We start from the raw sequence: 22,453 nt of genomic DNA, 5'->3' as shown, positions 1-22,453 counted from the left end.
AGAGAGAGAGAGAGAGGAGAGAGAGATCTAAGTTTAATTTCTTTCTTCTTGCTTCTTCTTTGAGCACTACTAACTGCACACAAACTCCCTGAATGACCAACAACCACCCACTCCTGCCTCTCAGGGCATTTATATGCTCTCTGAAAAGTTCCAAGAATTCCAAATGTCACACAATTGCAGAAACTATCTGCAATTCTAAAAACCATGTCCCTGCTAGAACATGAGGCAAATCATCATCAGCTGTTGCACAGCAGCCCCGTATCCCTACACTTGGGATTAAAATGAAAACATATCCTTATAATATATCTGTGTTTTTAAAGGAAACCTAGATTTCAGAATTCTCACTTCAATCTCTAGCTGGTGGAGCTGTTTGGGAAGGATTAACAAATGTGGCCTTGTTGGAGCAGGTATTCCACAAAGGTAGGCTATAATTTCAAAAGATCATGCCATCCATGCCCAGATAGTTCTCTTTCTGCCTTGTGCTTGTGGATCAGGACGTAAATCTCTCAGTTACTGCTCTGGAACCATGTGCACTTACCTGCTACCATGTTCCCTGCCATGGTGGTCATGGACACTAATGTTTTAAACATGTAAGCCCCTATTAAATGCCTTCATTTATAAGTTGTCTTGCTCATGGTGTTTTGTCATGGCAACAGAAAAGTAACTAAGACAAGATTGTCTCAGTCTCATGATTACACATGTCCTTCCACGTGCAAGGAGAATTGTGCACAGAAATCACCAGTTACGCTACTGTGATCTTGTTGGTTTTACAGGTAAGACTCTATGAACATGATTAGTGGGAAGAAGTGCATTTATAACTAACTATGGTGATATGTATAGTAAAGCTTTTATGTCTGGCTTTAAGCAATGTATAGTAAAATCTTCATGTCTGACTTTGAATGAAATGTTTCAGCAAAGTCTTTGCTATGCTTGGATCAATTATCAGAGGCTGAGAAATTGTATGAGACTGTTTGAAACTTGAAGAAATATTGTCTCTCTAGAGAATCTGCACTTGGTGTTACATGAGAGCTTGCAGCTGCACCAACCTTGGTCCTAAGACACTCCTGGAAAACCTGGAATTTTTTTTTTTTTTTGATTCTGGCTAGACATGGTCAAAAGGCACTGAGATTTGTGTGGGTTGTCTGCTCTCATGGGCAACAAGGGCAAGATAATTTTGGTAGTTGAAACCTTTCCCAGCCCCAAGTAATGTTTGAATATTTGTATAATGTTTGAATAAAGTAACTGGAGTGAGCTAGCTGGGTGTCAGTCTTTTCCAAAAAGGCTGAACCCATCTGCTCCTTCAGAAAATGAAGATTTAGCATCTTGGTGAATTTTTCTCTCTACTATGGCAACTACAACTGACATCAATCAATAATTAACCCATGTGAATCTGTAAATCATTACAACTCTAATTAAACTGGATTTAAAATGTTTTAAAGAAATATATGTTTAAATGTGTGTGGATTTGGTTAATATTAATCTTAATGTATGCATTATTGTGATGATCATATAGAACTCTTTTATTGTGGCATATTTCAAATATAAGGCATAATAAAGTATTTAAAACAAGCACTGATAAAAATCACTCTATCTAGGTCAAATAATACTACTTACTCATTCATTGTCAGGTGCAATGTCCCAGCTTCTACCCCATAAAAATAAGCAATATGTCCATCAATACTGAAGGCATTTTCATTTTTTTTTCAGTTTATCTACTTACTTACATGAGAACTGATGTGATAAAGAAGTATGTATGCATTCGGAAGGGCTAAATTGAATTAATACAGTTTCTTTTGGGGCTGGAGATAGCTCAATGGCTAGAAGCAGTTGGTCTTGCAGAGGTCCTGGGTTCAGTTCTCAGGACCAACATGACAGCTCACAACCATCCATAACTTCAGTTCCAGGGATCTGACACCCTCATCTGACATACATGCAAATAAAACTCTCTCTCTCTCTCTCTCTCTCTCTCTCTCTCGCTCACTCTCTCTCTCCCTCCCTCCCTCCCTCCCTCCCCCCTCTCTCTCACACACACACATAATTAAAGATAAATAAAATAAATCTAAAAATGGTATCTCAGCCTTTTATGTTTACAATAGATTATTAAGAGTATAATATTATAACTATAGTCATCACACTGTTTAATTTATCTTCTGTGGTGGTTTAAAGAAGAATTTCCCCTCACATCCTCATAGGCTCATATATTTGAATGTTTAGTCATTAGTAAATGGCACTATTTGAAAAGAAAAGGATTAGGAGGTTTGGCATTATTGGAGAAGTATGTCATTGAGGGTGAGCTCTGAGGTTTCAAAAGTCCAGTTTCTGTCTCTCTGTCTGTCTCTCTGTCTCTCTGTCTCTCTGTCTCTGTCTCTCTCTGTCTCTCTCTGTCTCTCTCTCTCTCTCTCTTTCTCTCTCTCTCTCCCTCTCTCTCTCTCTCTGATGATGATGGACTAAGCCTCTGAAACTGTAAACAAGCCCCAATTAAATGTTTTCTTTTATGTGAGTTGCCTTGGTTATGGTGTCTCTTCACAGCAATAAAACAGTGACTAAGACACTGCATCCTTTATCCAAAATCTCCTCAGCCTAACTCTACTATAGCACCTAGTAACTACCAGACAACTGCTTCCATGCAACTTCCTTAGATTCAACATCTGGGTGAGATCACATGACATTTGTCTTTTTATACATAGCTTATTTCATTGGATAAAATGCCATCTAGCTTCATTCATGTTACAACAAATGATGGAGTTTCCTTCATTTTCAAAGTTAGTTTCCCTACTATGTGCATACATGCTAGCTGCCATATGTATATCGTAGTTTCTTTATCTACCATTCCTCAACAAATCTTTAAATTGTTTTCTTTTTTGGCTATTATGAGTGTATAATACATATAAGTGTAATTATCACGTTGACATACTCTTTTTACTTGTTTTAGATATATTCATGAGTAGCTAGCAAGGTCATAGGATAGTGCTATTATTAACTTTTTAAGGAATTTTCATTTTTTAACTGGTTATACTAATTTACCAACCAACTACTGATTCCTAAAAAAAGAAAAGCTTTTGACTTTTGTCTTAGTCACTGTTCTATTGCTGTGAAGAGACACAATAACAGAAGCAACTCTTACAAAAGAAATCACTTAATTTGGGGCTCACAGTTCCAGAGGGTGGTAGAATCCAAGACATGGTAAGAAGCAGACAGGTATGGTGCTGGAGCAGTAGCCAGGAGCTTTATATTCTGATCTGCAGGCAGTGGGCAGAGGGAAAGCTAACTGGGAATGGCATGTGTCTTTTGAAATCTCAAAACCCAACCCCCAGTGACACAACTTTTTTAACAAGGCCTCACTTCCTAATCCTTCCCAAACAGTCCCACCAACTGGGAAGCAAACATCCAAATATAAAAACAGTTCCTATGGCCCCATGGGGGTCAGTTAAACCACCACAGCTTCACACTATAGAACTTGATGCTAGCTATGAGCTTGCGGCATATGGTATTATAGATGTTGAGAAGAATTCCTATTGCACCCAATCTGTTGAAAAATTTTAAAATCACAAAATGTTGAATTTTGACTGAAGCTTTTCCCTTTTCATTAAGATGGGTGTAGACATTCGTCATTTAGCCTGCTAATGTGGTATCATATTTCCAGGTTTGGTGATGATAAACATCATTTTGGTGTGTTTGTTTTTGTTGTTTTTGTTTTGTTTTTCAAGACAGGGTTTCCCTGTGTAGCCTTGGCTGTTCTGGAACTTGTTCTGTATACCAGGCTGGTCTTGAACTCAGATAGATCCAGAGTACTGAGATTAAAGGTGTGCACAACTACTGCCTGGCTTTCTTGTGGTCATGAATGACATTGGCTAGTATCTTGCTGAGAATTTCTTTGTCATTCTCAGTAGAGATATGGGTCTTTAATTTTTCTTGTAGCGTTCATGACTAGTTTTGGCATCAAATCTGAAAGTATTGTCTTTTGAAAGAATTTAAGATGCCCCTGCTCTTTATTCTTTAAATAGTAGTGCAGTGAGTAGAAGCCACACTTGGAGTCTCATCTTTTACGACAGACACATCGCGCACTGAGTCATCACAGGTCAAAGACAGGAGATCAGCCACTCCAAACTCTGTACAAGACCCAGTCTCAAAACATAGGGTGGACAACTTCTCACCTTCATACATTCATGCAAATGTGGTATACACTTGCACACATATGTACACATATAGAACACACAACACATTTGCTTAGTAAGATTATAAGCACATTCTTTTGTTGCATACATCTTTGTGTGTGTGCCATGGGGGAAGTCCTAGTAACTGAAGTCAACGCTAAAGTGATCATTTGGTTTTCCTCACATCTCTTCTCCATGTCTGTTCTACCACTGATTATTAAAATATATTTTCAATATTCCCACAGTATAATTAATAATATTTTCCAGAGCCCAGAAGATGAAATTCCAACTCAACAGCTTGACACACACCAGTAAACCTGTAAAAGTTTGCTAATGATAGTTACTATATCAGTGCTTTGCAGTTAGGAAAGAGGCCGAGAAAGAGAACATAGTTGCTACCATTGCTCTGTGGACAGAGAGGTGTTTTTCTGAATTTGTCACTCACAAGCAGGATTTTTGTCAGGAGATACACATCTGCTAGAGCTTGCTTGTAGTTCAAAATCATGTACTGACACAACTTGCCAAAAAGATGCTTAATGAGAAGGGGATCCTTTAAAAGATATTTTTGGCATGAGTAATATGTGAAAAAATGAGAATTATGTTAAAATATATCTTTCAAGGTATAATTCTTATGGATAGAACTAATATAAAGAGGCCCTGGAAGTAGATGGCAGAGTTTGGTGACAGACTCTGCAGGAGGAGGAGAAAAAGAGGTACAGAAGATCACTGGGTGTCAGCAACACAGGGAAACTAGATTAAAACATAAACCTTGTGAGTATTGAGAACAAAACACGAAATTTAACATATTTCTAACACCATTGGAAACAACTTAACATACCTGGAAATGTCAGTGTGATAAAATTTTTAAATTCATTTAGTGCTTCCCCAGACTTGACCTTGGTCTTCAGAATATAAATATCACCAAACTTGTTCTTGAGGTACTGAGGGCTACCCAGGCATGTGAGCTTCCCACGCACCATTATGGATATCCTTGTACAAAGAGCTTCACATTCTTCCAAGCTTGCAAAACAAAGAAACAGAACAACATGAAATTAAGATGTTCTTTGAAGATAACATGCATTTAACCATTGCCAGGATCTTGTTATCAACCACAAGTTGCATCTTCCAATCACCCAAGTTCATAGTTAAGAAGTATGTTGTGGTGTGTGTGTGTGTGTGTGTGTGTGTGTGTGTGTGTGTAAGAGAGGTACACATGCACATATGTGCATGTGGAGGCCAGAAGCCAATATCAGGTATCATTCCTTAACCACTACCTGCCTTGTCTTAGTGGGACCTGAGGTAAGGGTCACTGATTTAGGCTAAGATGCCTAGTCAGTGAGCCCCAGGGATGTACCTGTTTCTGTCATATACTGAGATTGTAACCATACACTACTACACCCAGATTTAAACATTTTTAAATCATCTATTTATTTTTATTTGTATAGATATTTTGCTTGTGTGCATGTCTGTGCAGTGTGTGTGTGTGTGTGTGTGTGTGTGTGTGTGTGTGTGTGTGCAGTGCCCATGAAGGCCAGACCGTTGGATTACCTAGGACTAGAGTTGTATAGATGGCTGTGAAGTGCCATATAGATACTGGGAACTGAACCAGAGTTCTCTGGAAGAGCAGCTTAACTGATTTTAATTACTTAGGCTTCTCTCCAGCCCCCAAGCCCAGGTGGTTTTTTTGTTTGTTTGGTTTTTGTTTTTTTTGTTTTTGTTTTTTTTTGTTTTACATGTAGGTTCTGGAATCTAGCTCAGGTACTCATATTACATAGCAAGCACTTTATTAATGAAGCTATATCTTCCAAAGCCCTGAAAATATATGTTTTCAAAGGATAAATAACAGAACATCGAGTCCTCAAATGTAATATATCTTTAACTTCTTGAAGATTCTTGACTATTTCGTTTTTTAGGGTTAATGTAAATCTTAATTCCTAAAAAAAAAAAAAAAAAAAACCTCATTATTCAATCAAATATACTGCTTAATATTTCTGGCCCCAAATAATTGGCCAGTATAGCTACCATAATTCTTGCCAACTCTTGACGGAGCCTTCCAAAGAGCCACACCTGTGGGATGTTATAATGATGGCCTTTCCACTTTCACGAATCTTTATCACTGTGTCCCAGAGAAGGCGTCTAGCTCTTGGGTCCATGCCAGTTGATGGTTCATCCAGGAAGACAACTGAGGGCTTCCCCATTGTGGCAATGGCAGTGCTGAGCTTACGTTTGTTTCCTTCACTTCAGTCCAAAGACAGGGGGAAATGGAAACAGATGAAGCTATACCTATTAGTTATTTCCTTGAAAGACAACAGACTCTTAGTACTGAGACTTCCAACAAAAATCTCAAGTGTAGGGACTCTTATGCAGATTCCATATGGCTTTAACAAGGCATCAGGTCCAAGTACATCTGTGCATGCACATTTATAATGTAGAAGGGCAACTTTTCACATGTGTGGTTTTGGCTCAATTTGTCTACTTGTTGTTCCTATTAGGATACAGAACCTCCATCCTAATTTGAAGACCTAAGTTTCTCTTATAGGAATCATAGGAATGTTAGGAAAAAGGAAATACATTCTATTTGGGTTTCAGAAGCCAGGTTATGAATTTTCATTTCTGAAAAGGGAAGATGTGACTCTCTTACAAGCATCTGAAACACAACAGCATAAGATAATGTTCAACTCAGTGTTAACTGTCAACCTGACACAGCCTTGAATCACCTGAAGAAGTCTCAATTGAATAATTTATTTCCCTTATCAGGTTGGTTTGTGAATATGTCTGTGAGGGATTGTCATGATTATTAACTGACTCAAGAAGGCTCATCTAGGCAGGTGGTCCTGAGTTAGATAAGAAAGTTCACTAAGTGTCAGTCTGTGAGCAAACCAGGTAGCAAACAGCATTCTCCATAAATTCTTGCTGTACATCATTGGCAATGAGTGAATTCTCTAGCTGGAGGTAATGGTAACAGTAAGCAGTCCTGCCCAAGTTCCTGCCATGACTTCCTTTAATGATAGACTGTAACCTGGTAGATTGTAAGCCAAACAAGGCTCCTTTCCCCTAAGTTGCTTTTGGTTGGAGTGTTTTGTCACAGCAACAGAGAAGAAACTAGGTCATATGATAATGTAAATAGGTAATTACATGAAAGAGAAGTTCAGGTGTAGCTTTGGACACTCATGTCAAACACCAGGAACAAAGATGCTTAGCTGTTATGAACATTGCTAACAACAGGTAACAATAGTTAAGAAGATATGGCATGACTCACCTGTAGGTGCTGATAAGATTGTTGGCATCAGACTCCAGATCCAAAGAGTTCAAGCACTTTCTCACATAGGGCCAAATCTGATGCTCTGATATTCCCCATATTCTTGCATACATGATCATTATTTCCCAGCCAGTCAGGTATTCCAGCAACGCATCAAATTGAGGGCAATAGCCAATTTTTGACCTGACCTAATTACAATAATTGCTGTAAGTGAAAACTCAGGCCATCTAACACCTCATGAACATTCATAGACAAGGTAGGAGGTTTTCAGTCCATGCTTCTAAGAGTCCTACTAAGAAATTTACTTTTCTGAAAGGCTACAGAATTATTGATTGTGAATCTATTGTAATCAAATGGAATGACTGGTTTTCATATTCAGTTCTAATTGGCCTGGATATGAAGAATTAGAAACAAAATTCCAGATCCCACTCAGTTTCTAGGGGTGTTAAGATGATATGCTTTCATTTTAATCATGGGCTCAAAGGAGTATGGCCAGCTTGGATACTTTCTTTACTGTTTGACCTGTACAACCCTGTACATGCTTGTCCTTTAGTAAGGCAGATCCAAAACCAAAGATAGCCTTCATCTTTGCATATAGAAGCTCAAAAATGATGGCTGCTTTGCAACTTTCTTTTCCCAGTAGGTGCAAACAGCCTTGTTAGCTAGAGAGTAGCCATAAATTTAAATTAATAATTAATTTATATTGAGATTATTCATTCTGCTTGTAGCGTTGGCATGGTGCACTTCTCTTTCTATTTGACTAAAATGGCTCTTAAGGATAGTGGAGTTTTAACACACCCTTGTATTTTTTTCTCTTTACCTCTCTTTCAGATTCATGTACTAAAGATACAATAAAAACACCATCAGTATAAGTAAAATTAGAAAATAATTATCTACATACAGAAAATAATTTGGACAGGATCAGAAAAAAACTGTGATGACTCTCAGCCTCCACATCAGGCTGAGTCTAAGTACAGAGGTAGTCAAAAGCAAGTAAACTCCCCAGAAACAATAAAGAAAATTAAACAAGGAACAGGGAAGATGATTACTGCTGGTGTTACCACGTTATCAGTTCAGTTTGTAGCAAAAATGACATACAGTGGAGTAGAAAATGTGGTTCCTTCATAGGACTGGGAATCAGAAGCTCTATTGGGCTGAAAAATACTTAGGATGCAAATTTTCTTGGCTTTGAAAAAAATCTTTGATTTTAAAATACTAAACGAGCTTTAGAGAAAGTCAAGAAACAGATTTGTAGCTATGGATAGAGAGATAGAAACTGCAAGGAGAAACAGAGTGGGCATGCGGTACGCTAAGGGGAGGGTGTGCACTCCAAAGTTGTGGAAGTTAAAGGACACAGCATCAGTCAGTGAGTGGATTGTGAAGGAAGCCATAAAAAATTTAGAAAGTATTTAGAGATGAATAAAATGGAAATTCAACATTTCATTTTATGAAATGGTTACAGGACTTAGAAAAAGCAGAATGTGGCCAATTTATAATTAGACTGTCCAGCTGAGCTGACTGCAAAGCATCTGTGGGCCGTGCTCTTGTCTGGTCTCCTTTTAAACTTCACACTTTATCTGATCATGCTGTTGATTTTCAATTCAGCTTTGTTCCTTGATGAGAGATCACCTAATCCCCTTTGCATCCTAACAGTCTCAGGAGGGCAATTCTATCTTCCAGGCTGTTTTTCTATCTCTTCAAGGGCCCTAATAAGCGCTGTTAATTCCTGGGATTTGAAACTTTTTGATTCTTTTCTGCTTTACACTTTCAACATACTTCTTCCCAGAGTTACTCATCTTCTTCTGTTCCTGCAGCCAGTGACCAGCACAAGATACAAGGCTGGTGGGCTTGCTTTGGTTGGCAATGGCTCAGAAAGGCCATCCTGTTTTAGAGCACTCAATGACCAGGGATCAAGGCACTAGGGATCAAGGCACTAGTTGCAGCTAAACTACATGCAAGTCATCCTCTGCCTTACACCCTTCCAGCCCTTCTGGGATGCATGTGGTCAGAACTTGTCTTTCGCTCCTACAGTTTCAAAAAAAAAAAAAAAAAAAAAAAAAAAAGACAATCTTGTTGTAGATGGAGCTTTTATTATCTTACCCTCTCTTCAAAAATGTGTTTTCCTCTCCAGAATCCACAGCATAGACACCAGAACCTGCCATCATTGCCATGTGCTATATCTGGCCATCTGACTGCTGTCTGCATCTTAGAGCCATCCTTCTGTTCACATCTTAGCATGGAATAACAGCCTACCTTTAGGATGTTCTTGGTGATGCTAATGCCATCAATGAACACATCCCCGGCGGTAGGAATATTTTCTCCAGTCAAAATTTGAAAGGTAGTTGTTTTACCTGCTCCATTGAATCCAAGCAATCCAAAGCACTCCTTCTCTTGGATAGCAAGGGAGATATTTTTCACAGCCAGAACTGGTGGAGACTTACAGTAGATCTTAAAAAACAAAAACAAAAAACACATATACACAATGCACAATTTAGTAAAGGACATTTGTAGGTTATATACAAAAAATATTGTGGACAAAGTGGTCACTCCCCCAGATAGCATCATAAGAACTTTAGAGAAATGTTTTCAAAGCTCCTGAAGAACCACAGTGAGACTTTGACCCCCTCAGAGGAGGCTGGGGGCAGACTATTAAAGCCATAAAATGGCCTTACCTTCGTGAGCTCCTTAATAAGAACTGGGCACTTCTGAAACTTTTCAGGATGGCACAGAATTTCTCTTCTCTCATTTTCTACATCATTATCTTCAGAAGTTCCAGATAATCCTTTGGAAATTATATCCTGTGTTTTTTTTTCAAGACAAAAATCTTATGTGCGGATATCTTTTGGAGGCATCTGTCCTAAATGTAGTGGGTTCATAAAATCCAAACTTGGGCATAATTTACACATGTATAAATGGATGGTTGAAGCAATTTCCAAGGGACTTGATGAGTATTTAGCCTTGTGCACACATCCAATAGTAATGAGTAGTTCATCACAGCAGTGAAGGTGGTGAGTGGAGAATAGGCAAAAGCTACTCACAAAGTGGAAACCATGAATGTGCAGGCTCTAATGTGTAATTCAAAACTTTAAAACCTTTACTGGAATGAATGGAATTCTGCATGTGTTTCTGTTTACTGTGCCTTTTCTTTGGCTCTTTTCCTTCTGTTTGTTTGCTTTGTCCTATTCTGAATTGTTTTGTTTTATTATTATCCCTTACATACCTTCTAATGAGAGACAGAAAGGGAGTGGATTGGGATGGAAGGGGAGGAGCTTCTAGGAGTATAGGGAAAGGAAACTGTAATCAGAATATATTGTGTAAAAATGTCCTATTTTTAATATAAAAAGTATTCATAGATATTATTTTATCATCTGGACATAAGGATGAAAATCATCTGAAGAGATTGGGGAAACAGAAAAACAAACACAGAAATGCTGGAGATGGAAAGATGGCTCAGCAGTTAAGAACACTTACCCCAATTCTCAAGGGTGCTTGCATGTGCGTGCGCATGCAAACACACACACACACACACACACACACAAATCTTTGGCCCAGATGTAGTGATATATGCCTTTAATCCTAGAACTCAGGAAGCAGAGGCCAGCTGATCTCTGTGGATTCAAGATCTGGTCCACATAGTGATTTCCAGATTAGCTGGGGCTACACAGTGAGTTCCAAGAAAGAAAGTGTAGTAATGCATTTTTTAAATATGGTAATAAACAAACATTGAGAACTAAGAGAGTCTGGGCATGTGGTGAACACTGATGATCTTAGCACTTGAGAGGTAGAGGCTGGAGAATGTGAGTTCCAGGCTAGCTTGTGGCTATTGTAGCTAGTTATGTAGAAAGGTCTTTGAGGATGAACCCTTTATCATAACCATCACCTTGTAAAACCAGGAATTTTGATTATTACTACAAAAAAGAACTGGATTTGAGTCAAATCTGCTTCTTAACTGCCAGTCTCTTCAGATGTACTACCCAGTTTGTATTTTAAATGAGACTTCTGCTCCCCAACCATGAAGCTAGTGTCTGGAGCTGTGTGTGGCTTGCCTTACTCTTGTTCATGGATACACATCTTTCCCTGGGTATTTTTTAGCTGTCCTGTTATTAACTTCATAAATTTCTCAAACTCTGCCTCTTTCTGTCTTTGGAATACAGAGTAGTCTTTCTTATATTCACCTTTCCTTACCCAGGCCACGTGGAAACAGCCTCTTACCTAGAAGCCTACATTATTACTTTCCGTTTTGAGACAGTGTCTAAGTTATCTAGGCTGGCCTTGAACTCCCTTTGTAGCCCAGAAGTGCCTTGAACTTGTGATCCTCTTGTCTCAGCCTTCCACATAGCTCGAACTACAGACATGTATTACCACATGTGGCTTGGTGTATGTATTGTTAAATGCTCACATTAGAATCAGTGACAAGTTTAAGAGTCATGGATTTAAGCTCACTAAAGAGAAACCAGGGAATTAACAAGTGAGAATTAAGAAGTAAAAACCAAATGTGAATAGAACAAAGGAAATTATAGAAATAAAGTTAAAAACCTGAATATAAGATAAAGACTTTATGAAGGACGTTCCTTTATGAAGGACATTTTTCTCTAATACCTGAGGTATAAATAAGTGCCTACTTTCCATGTCTTATTTCCATGCTACTAGAGTTTTGTTGTTGTTGTTGTTTTTATTGTTTCTTTGTTTTATTTTGACCTGTTCCATACTTAAGTATTTACCTGTTTGTATTTCTTGCAGGCACCAAAGTAAGTGTGTCGATGGATGAGCATTCTTAATTTCCATGAGATATTTTCCCAAAAGAAAATGAAGAGAAGGAAAACAAAGCCAGCAACGCTCATAGCAGTTAAATACTTTCCAAGCATAGGCTTCTTCAAAGAATAAATGTTCTTCTTAGTATCTGAGGATGGAAGGGAGAAAAATGGGGTATCACACACTTAATTTTATTGCGCAACACTGATGTGAATGACTGATGAAACACCAAATAAACAGAATAAAATAAAATAAAATATTCAGCTAAACTAAGACACAGTCTTCATGATTTGAGAAGTGGTTATCCTCCTACAGAAATGCAGTTTGAGAGACTGACCCTCATCTACATATTGTATAGTAACATAATAAGGATATGAATATTAATGTGTCTACTGACTGTCTAACAATAAGCTCAGTCAGCAAGCCCCCGGGAGTCATATTTCTACATCTTGCCAGCACTGAGATTCCAAGCATGTGCCACCAGCACTATCTTTTTACAATGTGGGTTTGGGGAATTGAACTGACGTCCTCATGCTTAAATAGCAGGCATCTTAATGACTAAACTATCTTCCCAGCCTAATGACTGAAATGTATCCATCCAAAACCAACTGCAGAGAGGGCACAGAGAATTCCCTGTGTTCTGGGCCCAGTCTCCTTTATTACTTACCCACTATGCTAGTTGCTAGTGTCATGTATGTTATGAGTACACAGATATGAATACTTCATTGAAGTACTAGATTCATTTGTATTTCATAGCTTTTAATGCAATGTCCCTTATGTGTTCCATGTTCCAATCCTGTGATTACATTCATATTCATGATTATAGTGGTGCTGTGGTCTTTGAAGGGGAATCCCATGGAGGAAAGCACCCTTTCATCATCATCACATCACATCACATCATGAGGTGTGCATTGTTGGTGTGAATTAGTTCTACTGCTGTTGACATGAGTACCTGTTTGATGCCATGCTGTTAGTTTTCTCTGCTAGAAACCTTTTCCTTCTCCCACGCTTCCATACTGAGCACTGAACTATCAAATTTAGATAAAGACATTAAAATATAACTAATAAAATAAGTTTATCTTTCAAAGAAATGGTCTTAATACACAAAGCAAGTCTCTAACTGCTTAGAACACTGATAGAAGATTGTAAGTTGGGGGTCTCATGTTCAAGGTCATCCTGAGATAGTTAGCAAGACTGGCACAAAATGAGAAGAAAGTTGCGGCTGTAACTCAGTGGCAGTATGAGTGTCTGGTATGCATGTGGCCCTTGGTTTGGTGCACACTGTAGGAAAATGAGGGCAAAGCTTACAGTCATGTGACCATATAGAAAAAAGATCAACTAATAATCAGCTGTCTGTGGATTTTATATTTCCACAACAAGGGATCCCCAATATACTTACGTTCTTTGCTACAATTCAGGTATTTGAGAACATTCTTTTGCTGGATGCATAGCATTTTCCTCCGGTAAATAACAGAATACTCACTGATGCACTTCCCAAGGTTGTACGTGGGAAAGAGCAGCAGCGTATTGAGCAGGAAGGTTTGGGTGAAGTTAGACATGATGGTTGATAGCCCTAAAAGTGTGATAAGAACAGGTTATGTAAAAGGAAATGAAGATCTCCAGGTCACAAGTCCCCTAGTAATGATCAAAGCAAGGCCAGGGAATTGAAACCCAGATGATTATGTCTGAACAACAGCTCATCACTTGCTAATAGGTTTTGGTGTAGCCAAAAGCTGGAGTTTGTGCTGATGATTACAGAATCCTGAAAAGTCTTTTTGGTGAAGTAGAATTGTGGCTTTTACTTTTTTATGTGAAAAGAATTTAAACTACGCATTTGATGGTTATAGTGCACTTTACATCTGCTACGTTCTCTGGAATCTTGTTTAGTATGTTGCAACTTGTACAACAACTTTTCATGTTTGTTGGCCCAAGGTTGTCAGGTATATGAGGATATTTTCTCTTTTGGCTTTGCCTTTCCTTCCCCTTCCTTATCTTGCCTTTCCATTCCTTTTCTTCATTCCTTTTCATTTGGTCCTTCATCTCTTTCTTCTTTTAGAATATTTTTAATGGTACAGCAACTGTGTATACACCTGTTTATTATTTCCTAAGCTATTTGTCATTTTATTAATTTCTCAAGTTCTTTCAACAGCTGATGGCCAAGTGCATGCATGTGTGTGTGTGTGTGTGTGTGTGCATGTGCGTATGCGTGTGTGTGTGTGTGTGTGTGTGTGTAAGTAGTGTCTCTGCTATTCAGGTTTTACTCTTTTTTGTCCATAATTCTTCTTTATTTGAATGTTATTCCCATTAAAGTTGTACAGCTTTTACATTTTAGTGTTTGCAACATTAATAATTAGAGCTATACAATTTTCCCAAATAGGCAGTTGGCTGCAGAGGGTTCACTCCTCAGCTCCCTAGTAGTTCCTACTTCCTGTTACTGTCCTTGGCTTATGTATCAGTTCTCAGGCATGTGTTCCTTTTCCCATTACCTTTTGCTGATGATGATTTATAATGCAGTAGCATAATGATAAGGGCTTTCCCTTATGCATGAGCCCAGACAGTGCATCATCTGCTTGACTTTTAAGATATTATAAAGCAACGTGCTTGGCTGGGATTGTATAGATATACATACCCACTAACTCACACCCAGTGAATGGTTTGCTCAGTGGGTACTAACTGTCACCTTCTCCCCACTGTCTTGTTCATCAGTTCTGAGAAAGGTGTATATGACATTGTGTTTCTGCAGTTAATTGGAGTAGTTCTGGTAATTCTGAGTATGTATACTTTCTGATTAGATTGTCAAGTAAATAAAATTTTAGAATTCTTAGAACTTTATACTAAAATGAACCTATTACCACACTGTTATCTTATGTCTCTGATAATTTTAACATGAAAAATACATTTAATCATATCAATACAACATTTCAAGTTTTAGTTTTCTGTATACACGTCTTTTGTGACTACTGTACTTTGTACATCTTAGTTCCTTAAACTGTGTTTTCTGTAAAGAGTGTGCCGGTCGAAGCTGGGCTCGGAGAGTCCATTATGACCACCATGTTGTGGTGGAATGATTAAATAAGAATAGTTAGTGTGGCCATCACATAAAATATTTTTCATTTGTGGTGACAAATGAAAATATTTAAAATAATCTCTTTTAGATATTTAAAAATAAATATTATTATGAAGAATAATCACTGTGGTGTACACTAAACCAACCCTAGAATGGATCCTTCTACCTAACCACACTCTGAGTTTATTTTCATTTAAAGGTTTTATTTGTAAATACTTTCCAAATTTGTTTATACTCCTGAGACTCAGTTACAGTGTACATTTTAATGCATATTTTATATGTTTAAATTTGAAGTATATTCAGGTTTGGTTCTGATATTACAGTATCTTATTGGGGGGATGAAGAGATGGCTTAGCAGTTAAGAGTTCAGTTCTCAACACCCACACAGTGACTTACAACCACCGTATATCTCCAGTTCCAGGGGATTTTCTGGTCTCCAGGGACAGCTGTATACCCACGGCATATACATAGACAAGCAGGTATACATACACAAAAATAAAAACAAATCAAAAAATTAAAAAATTATTTTGTGTGTAATTTAACTATGAGATTATCTGGAAGCCAGGGAATTTATATTTGTATGTATTTTTACTATTTAGTTGGGATCACAGCCAACTGAAATTGTTTAAAACAAACTGTCAATGTTTTGGGTTTTTTCCCTCACATGGTTACTATACTTTTAGAACAAAATCTATGTGAGTACTTACAAATTCTTAAGGGAAGTATTTATTTTGTATCTATCTAGGTCAAATAACCCCAAGGTTTCTGAAAGCAGGTGTAAAAGGTCCATGTCATTAACAGCTGTGTGAGGTTTGAGAAAAATGCTTGAGAGTGCAGCGAAGAAAAAGTAACAACACAGCATTTTCAACAAATGGTGCTAGGGAAAATGTATGTCTACATGTAAAGAAATGGAAATAGATCTGCATCTCTCACCCTGCATCAAAATCAATTCCCAAGGATCAAAGATCTCAATGTAAGACCGAGAACTCTTGAAATTACTGCAGATCCATTGAGTCTAAGTTATAGGAAGGGGAAGCAAGGTCCTGCCAAGGACCCGAAGCTCAGGTTAGGCCTCAGATTTCTAATACAAGGGTTCCGAATGGAGCATGCTGACTAGATGATAGGAGAAACCCAAGGCTATTGAGATATTTCGGATACCGATGTTTGCAAAATCCCAGAACTTAACTGCCTACTTCTGTCCATCTTTTTGGCCCATTGCTGCTGCTGATTTATTTCTCGCCATCTGTGGGGAAGGGGGCATTTTGTAAAGTTCTCACACTTACTAGCTTCTATTATGGTATCTATCAAGAGACCAAAAGTGCCAGAGAGGTAATAGAACATCAGAAGTTTGATATAGGCAGAGGCGCTTTTAGAAAACAGGAAGCTCATCAGGTATGTGAGGGGGATGGCAGACCATCCAAACAACATGAGGATCAGCATCGTTTCCAGGATGTGGTAATCCATGACATAGATGTCAAGTTTGCAGAATTTGAATATGGCCTGAAACAGAGGGTACAGAGACAAAGGTGAACTTAGGGTGGGTCTGTCTGTCTGTCTGTCTGTCTGTCTCTGTTATCTCTGTCACTATCTCTCTCTCTCTCTCTCCCTCTCTTATACACACACACACACACACACACACACACACACACACACACACGCCCTAAGCCAAAACACTAAAATAAAAAAGGAAATACCAAGACTTTCATTTTCTTTAGAAGTTTCTCCATTAATTAATTGTTGGAGCCCACACTAGCCCCACGTTGGGGTGGCCAAAAAATGTCGCGGCCCAAGCAAAATGTTAAGGCCCGGGCTGACCCACGTTTGGGCGGCCATTGTATCTTGGCCCAACGGTCCTCCAGTCGGGTTTCAGCAAGAGCGAGAGTGAAGACGGACTTGAAGAATGCAGACCAGACAGAGTGTAATTCAATCCCGTTTATTCTTCAGTCTAAGTCCTAAGTCTTGAGTTCCTAGTGCCTAGTCCCTAGCTCCTAGTTCCTCCAAGTTCCAAGTTACTTCTTCCAAGTTCTCTTCCAAGTGCCTGCTACCTGTCTTCTCTTTGCTGTGTCTGGTTCTCCCTCTATAGTCTGATTCTCTGATCTGTTCTGTCTCTGCCTTTTATATGTCTCACTTCTAAGCCATGCCTTTTGGTCACACCTTTAATCATGCCCTTAGGTCTTGTCTCTAAATCTTATCTCTAAATTACACTCTTAAGTCACACACCTTTAATCTCACACACCTTTAATCTCAAAGTATCTAAACCAAGATTATCGGAGTGTACTCAGCTGTTGTAGGCTATTGTAATCCAAGTCACATGTCAGGGTATATGGCTCAAGATGGCTGCAAAGCTGATAGCTGCTTTCTGCTAAAAGTCGGCCCCCAACAATTAATGCAGTCTGCCTCCTTAAAATAGAATCTACAACTTAGCATGAGTTCAAGTCAGGTGCACCTCCTGGAATGTTCAAGACATTCCAGCAAGCAGAATCATAACCACAGTCTTTTCTTATTTTTTTTTCCTTAGAAAAGTTTTTCTAAAGATTCATGCACAGAACAAGTAGAATCTCATACTAACAATAGCTATCAGCTTTCCTAGAAAGCAGATGATTTCTCAAAATGTTTTTTTTTCCTATTTCTTCAGTGTGTCTCATTGCTATCCATTGCTTTTAATTTAGGCTTCATGGGTCTAGCCTGCTTCTCCCATTCTTTGCAAGACCTCCTTCTTAGCTACTTATGCTTCATGTGGCAAACTAGGTAAGGAAGCATAAATTTAGAGAGACCTAAGCTAGAGTCTTATTTGGTTGAATCTGCTCCAAGGTCCTGGAAAGCACTATTCCACACTCTGATTTTGACTGCTTTATAAATCTCATCAAAGTAGAAGCACACAGTATTTGGCTCTAGGTGGTTGCTATATTTTGGATAAATATCCTCTGCCTTCATTTGTAGTAACAGCAAATGTGAGGAATAACTTTTTTCTAAGGCCAAATGATGCTGCATTGCTTGCAGATGCCATATTCTATTCCCCACTACACATCTGTTTGTGGTCATTAAGGTGTGCTCCATATTTTGGCTATTGTGATTAGCATATAGTGAAAGTAGGAATGATAATATATATTTTAGACAGGGTTTAGGGCACCCCAGCTGAGGATGATTGTAAACCCCTAACCTCATGCCTCTATCTCCCAAGTACTGAGATTCCCAGACAGGCACCATCATTCCCAGTTCTGAGATGTTCTTTAGGAGATAATGAGAAGGTTACTTACTGGCATAGCTAGGTTTGTGAAAACATTAGATAGAGGAGATATTTTCCTTGTGGAATCAAAGGAAAAGAAACTCTTACAGGCTCCAATCAGCAGATGACTCAGACAGATACAGACACCCATAGCCAAACAGTGGATGGAGCTCAGAAAAATCTTATGGAAGAACAGGAGGAAGGATTTCAGAAAAAAAGGGATGGAACTCCACAGGAAGACCAACTGAGTCAACTAACCTGGACCCTTGGGACTCTCAGAGTCTGAACCACCAACCAAAGATTATATACTGGCTGGACCTAGGCCTCCCCATACACATGTAACAGATGTGCAGCTTGACCTCCATGTGGGTCCTGAACAACTGGAGCAGGGGCTATCCCAAAAGCTGTTGCCTATATGTGGGATATGTTCTAGCTGGGCTGCCTTGTCTGGCCTCAGTGAGAGAGGAAGGGCCTAGCCTCAAAAACACTTGAAGTGTGTGTGTGTGTGTGTGTGTGTTGGGGAGAACTTGCCCAGAGGAGAAGGGGAGGGGGAGAGGGAAAGGATTGTGGGAGAAGGTGACTGGGAAGGGGGCAGTGAGTGGGATGTAAAGTGAATACATAAAAAAAATAAATTAATTAAAAGAAAACTTTCACAACATTGTTTGCACTCACCAATAGGAAGCAGCAAGAAATAAAGAAGATAATAAAGTCAAACACCAGAGCAGAAAGCCAGTATGCAAGGACAGAGACACCGCTTAGAAACTGCATGTGCTTTGCCTTGGTGAGTCTCTCAGTCACTGTCAGGATGCAAAAGCCACTGAGCAAAAGGGCCACGCCCAGCTGAATTTTGAAGGCCACAATCTTCCCATCTGCACTCCTACAGAAGCAACAAAAGGAAGATACAGATTTCTACCAATTGCTATTTATTTTTTTTTTTTTTTTTTTTTTTTTTTTTTTTTGTCTCAGAAATATAACTGGATAGAGTGGGAAGAATGCATTTCAAGTGCAAAAGTAAAACAAACAGCAACAACGCAAAAAAAACATACCCCAACTGTTCTTTATCCTGGGAACGTGGCTGAGGTTTATTGAAGACTGTTATGGAAGCATCAGCACCAGAAAGTGACATGAAAAGGATGTTGTCTAAAACTGCCAGGGATAGAGATGGTGAATGGTAGGCTTCGTTGTTGAACAGAACAGTAAAAATTGTTATATTTGCAGCCACCATGATAGAAAATGCGATGATGCATAAATGAATGCATTCGTCATTTTTCTCCAAATATTTGAGTAGGTCACCTAGGGTGAAGACACAATACTTGTCAGTAAATCCAACATACAGCTCATGCCAACGTCCATCATGAATAATGCACAGTTGTAATTTGGTGATGAAGCCCATAACTGAGGCATGTTTCTAAATAAATGAAGGGGAGGCAGTTTTATTCTGAGAAGGCAAGTCAGGCAATGTTTTCTGTGTCACTGTGGTGCTCGAACACCTTTCCAGAACTCACATTCACTCAATTTATGGTGCAGCATAAACACTTTACAGTTCTGCATTGTTTCTCAAAATTAACAGGAGATGAAAGTCTCAGTTACCACTCAGAGAGGCCCCAGAGGTCTCCAAAACAACACAGGCTACTGCCAGAACATTACCCACAGTAACATCACGATAAGACCCTATCACTGAAGATACTACACATTTGGCCATAGGACAGAGAAAAATTAGTCACCAATAGACCAGGAAACCTCCTCTCCACTGGCTAGCTTTCATAGTGTTGGAAGATGCTGTAGAGACTGATGGAGAGAAAAAAAAGGTATAAATAGTCTGACCCAGCACCAGACTGTGTGCTTTAAATGGACCAGGGAAGATATAACCACTGGTACAATTGAGGCATGATTTTTATAGGTTAACTTGTAGGTAAAAAAAACAAACAAACAAACAAACAAACAAACAAAAAAAAAACGGCTGGGGAACCCAGGGTTTCTCATGTCAAGCTGTGTGTAGTTGGCTGGGAATGCCCTGGGTTCCTCCAGCTGGAAGTTAGGCCTGGCTGCTCACTAAAGCAGCCATGGTTCCTCACCGCGCAGCCCCAACACAGGAGGAAGTCCTTGGGTTTTCAAAACCGGTTTATTGGCATGACACGGATGGTGGATGGATCTGGATGCACACCCCCTAAAACCCAGGGCAGACCTGAGTTAAATAGGGAGGGGAAGGGGGCGGGTTGGGGAGGAAGGCTTATTTGGCTCCATCCTCTGGCCTTCAGGTACCTCATTAGTATGTAAATCTCTCTAGGGCCTGGGGCCTGTTTATCATGCCCACCTGTGTTCTTGACTGAAGGGTGAAGGTTGAATGGAGATTAGACCTCATGTCAGGCCAGGCCTGACACTAACTAATCATCTTATGATTGGATTTGAGATCTGCTCCACAAGAGGGAATTTTATGCATGGTACTGAATTACTGGTCAAATCCCATGGAGAGGGAAGTCATAGGCCTTAGGATAAAACCTGCTATTGTTATTTTGCTAAATGGTCATACTGCCAAATTGATGTCTAAATGTGCATGTTTAAACCAGTAGACCTGATGTCACTCAACCTTGACCAGAGAAGCCTCTTTTTGCAGTGGACACAAGTCAATGGAAAGATGCCTAACTGGTAATTGTACTGAGACTAAGAGACTGTGTGCTCAGGCCTAAGTGGGATACCTATATTGACTCTCCAAACCAGAGAACATCTCAGAAGAGAAGACAGAAAGAATGTAAATGCCAGAGGAAGGGGAAACGCTATCTTTTGGACATAATGTGCCTATGGTACCCATGATCACACAGCAGCTGTGGTTGCCTGCATAAGACCTTCACAAGATCAAGCCAGTCAGAATTCCAACATAGAAGGAATATATGCTCCTCAGACCTCATTCTTTACTGAGGAACTGTTGGCAGTTAATAGTTTCTAGGGGACAGAAAAATTACTTTTTGAGTGTGTGGCCACTGGTAGGTTTCCTAGACTCCACAGGATGGTCCCACTCATGCATACATGGGAAGCACTAATTGGTTTAGTGGGTTATAAACAAAACTATTGTGAGAGAGACATGCTAGGGGAATATGGGAGTAATTGAAGGGGAAAATAGGTAGCATATATTTTTATATTTTATTGTATGCATGTATAAAATTCTAAAGTTGAAAAAAGTTTACAGGTTTGCTAAAGCATAGACCATTTGGGGATAAAATAACAGATGCAAAATTACCTGAAAACCTATTTCCCCACTGGAAAACTTTTTTTTCATTGTCTACAGCAAAGAGAGAAGAAGTTCTAAAGGATTTAATGCCAATTCTTTACCCTAAATAGCACATTTTTATGAAGGTACACAGTTTGAAATACAGAGACAATACAAAAATTAATAAAACATAGTCATGGCTAAGATGATTAGAACAAATAATTAAAATTTCATGTGTCAGTCTCAACCCAAATAGTTGGGTTGAGAAAGGATAAATATATCTCTGTATACATGACTAAGTTTCAGTAAACAGAAAATAACATTTATTAAAGACAGGTGACAATGGTGGGTCTGTTATATTATTCTCTTGTGCTTCTGCCCTTGTTCTTAATAACAAAAATAGAATATTCAGTTACTTATTTGATGTTTTAATAAACAACATACTTCAATCTAAACAACTGTCTCATGAGTCAAGATACTTTTTATCTAGTCACTTTTCTGTGTGGTTTTGGTTAACCACTGCATATTTCTCTCTTTCCTTCATTCCCTCTTCCCCCTCACTCATGTGTGTGTGTGTGTGTGTGTGTGTGTGTGTGAGAGAGAGAGAGAGAGAGAGAGAGAGAGAATCTATCTATCTATCTATCTATCTATCTATCTATCTATCTATCCATCCATCATCTGTAGAGGAGTGATTCTGATGCTTTGATTTAATTGGGAATCTGTGTTTACTGATGCTCAAGGTCCTGGCCCCCAATTGAGTTTTAATCTATCAATAAAGATGCCAGTGATC

At 38.9% G+C, this 22,453-nt stretch overlaps 1 protein-coding gene across 2 annotated transcripts in view; it reads right to left on the bottom strand.

Moving 5' to 3' along the window:
- LOC117716437 (phospholipid-transporting ATPase ABCA3-like) overlaps positions 1–22,453 on the bottom strand; it is a 75,455-nt gene that overhangs the window by 1,518 nt on the left and 51,484 nt on the right. For both annotated transcript variants that reach the window (XM_076918983.1, XM_034513487.2), the window contains 10 exons: positions 19,505–19,751; positions 19,131–19,335; positions 16,516–16,732; positions 13,565–13,738; positions 12,135–12,313; positions 10,086–10,211; positions 9,667–9,861; positions 7,414–7,601; positions 6,222–6,392; positions 4,993–5,174 (listed from right to left, as the gene is read on the bottom strand). In XM_076918983.1, coding sequence (XP_076775098.1) covers positions 4,993–5,174; positions 6,222–6,392; positions 7,414–7,601; positions 9,667–9,861; positions 10,086–10,211; positions 12,135–12,313; positions 13,565–13,738; positions 16,516–16,732; positions 19,131–19,335; positions 19,505–19,751 — 1,884 coding nt within the window. The remainder of the gene's footprint in view (positions 1–4,992; positions 5,175–6,221; positions 6,393–7,413; positions 7,602–9,666; positions 9,862–10,085; positions 10,212–12,134; positions 12,314–13,564; positions 13,739–16,515; positions 16,733–19,130; positions 19,336–19,504; positions 19,752–22,453) is intronic.

This window comes from Arvicanthis niloticus, chromosome 1, assembly GCF_011762505.2.
Source record: "Arvicanthis niloticus isolate mArvNil1 chromosome 1, mArvNil1.pat.X, whole genome shotgun sequence".
Taxonomy (NCBI): domain Eukaryota; kingdom Metazoa; phylum Chordata; class Mammalia; order Rodentia; family Muridae; genus Arvicanthis; species Arvicanthis niloticus.
The sequence above is the reverse complement of the archived record's forward strand: the minus strand, read 5'-3'. Positions and strand labels throughout refer to the sequence as shown.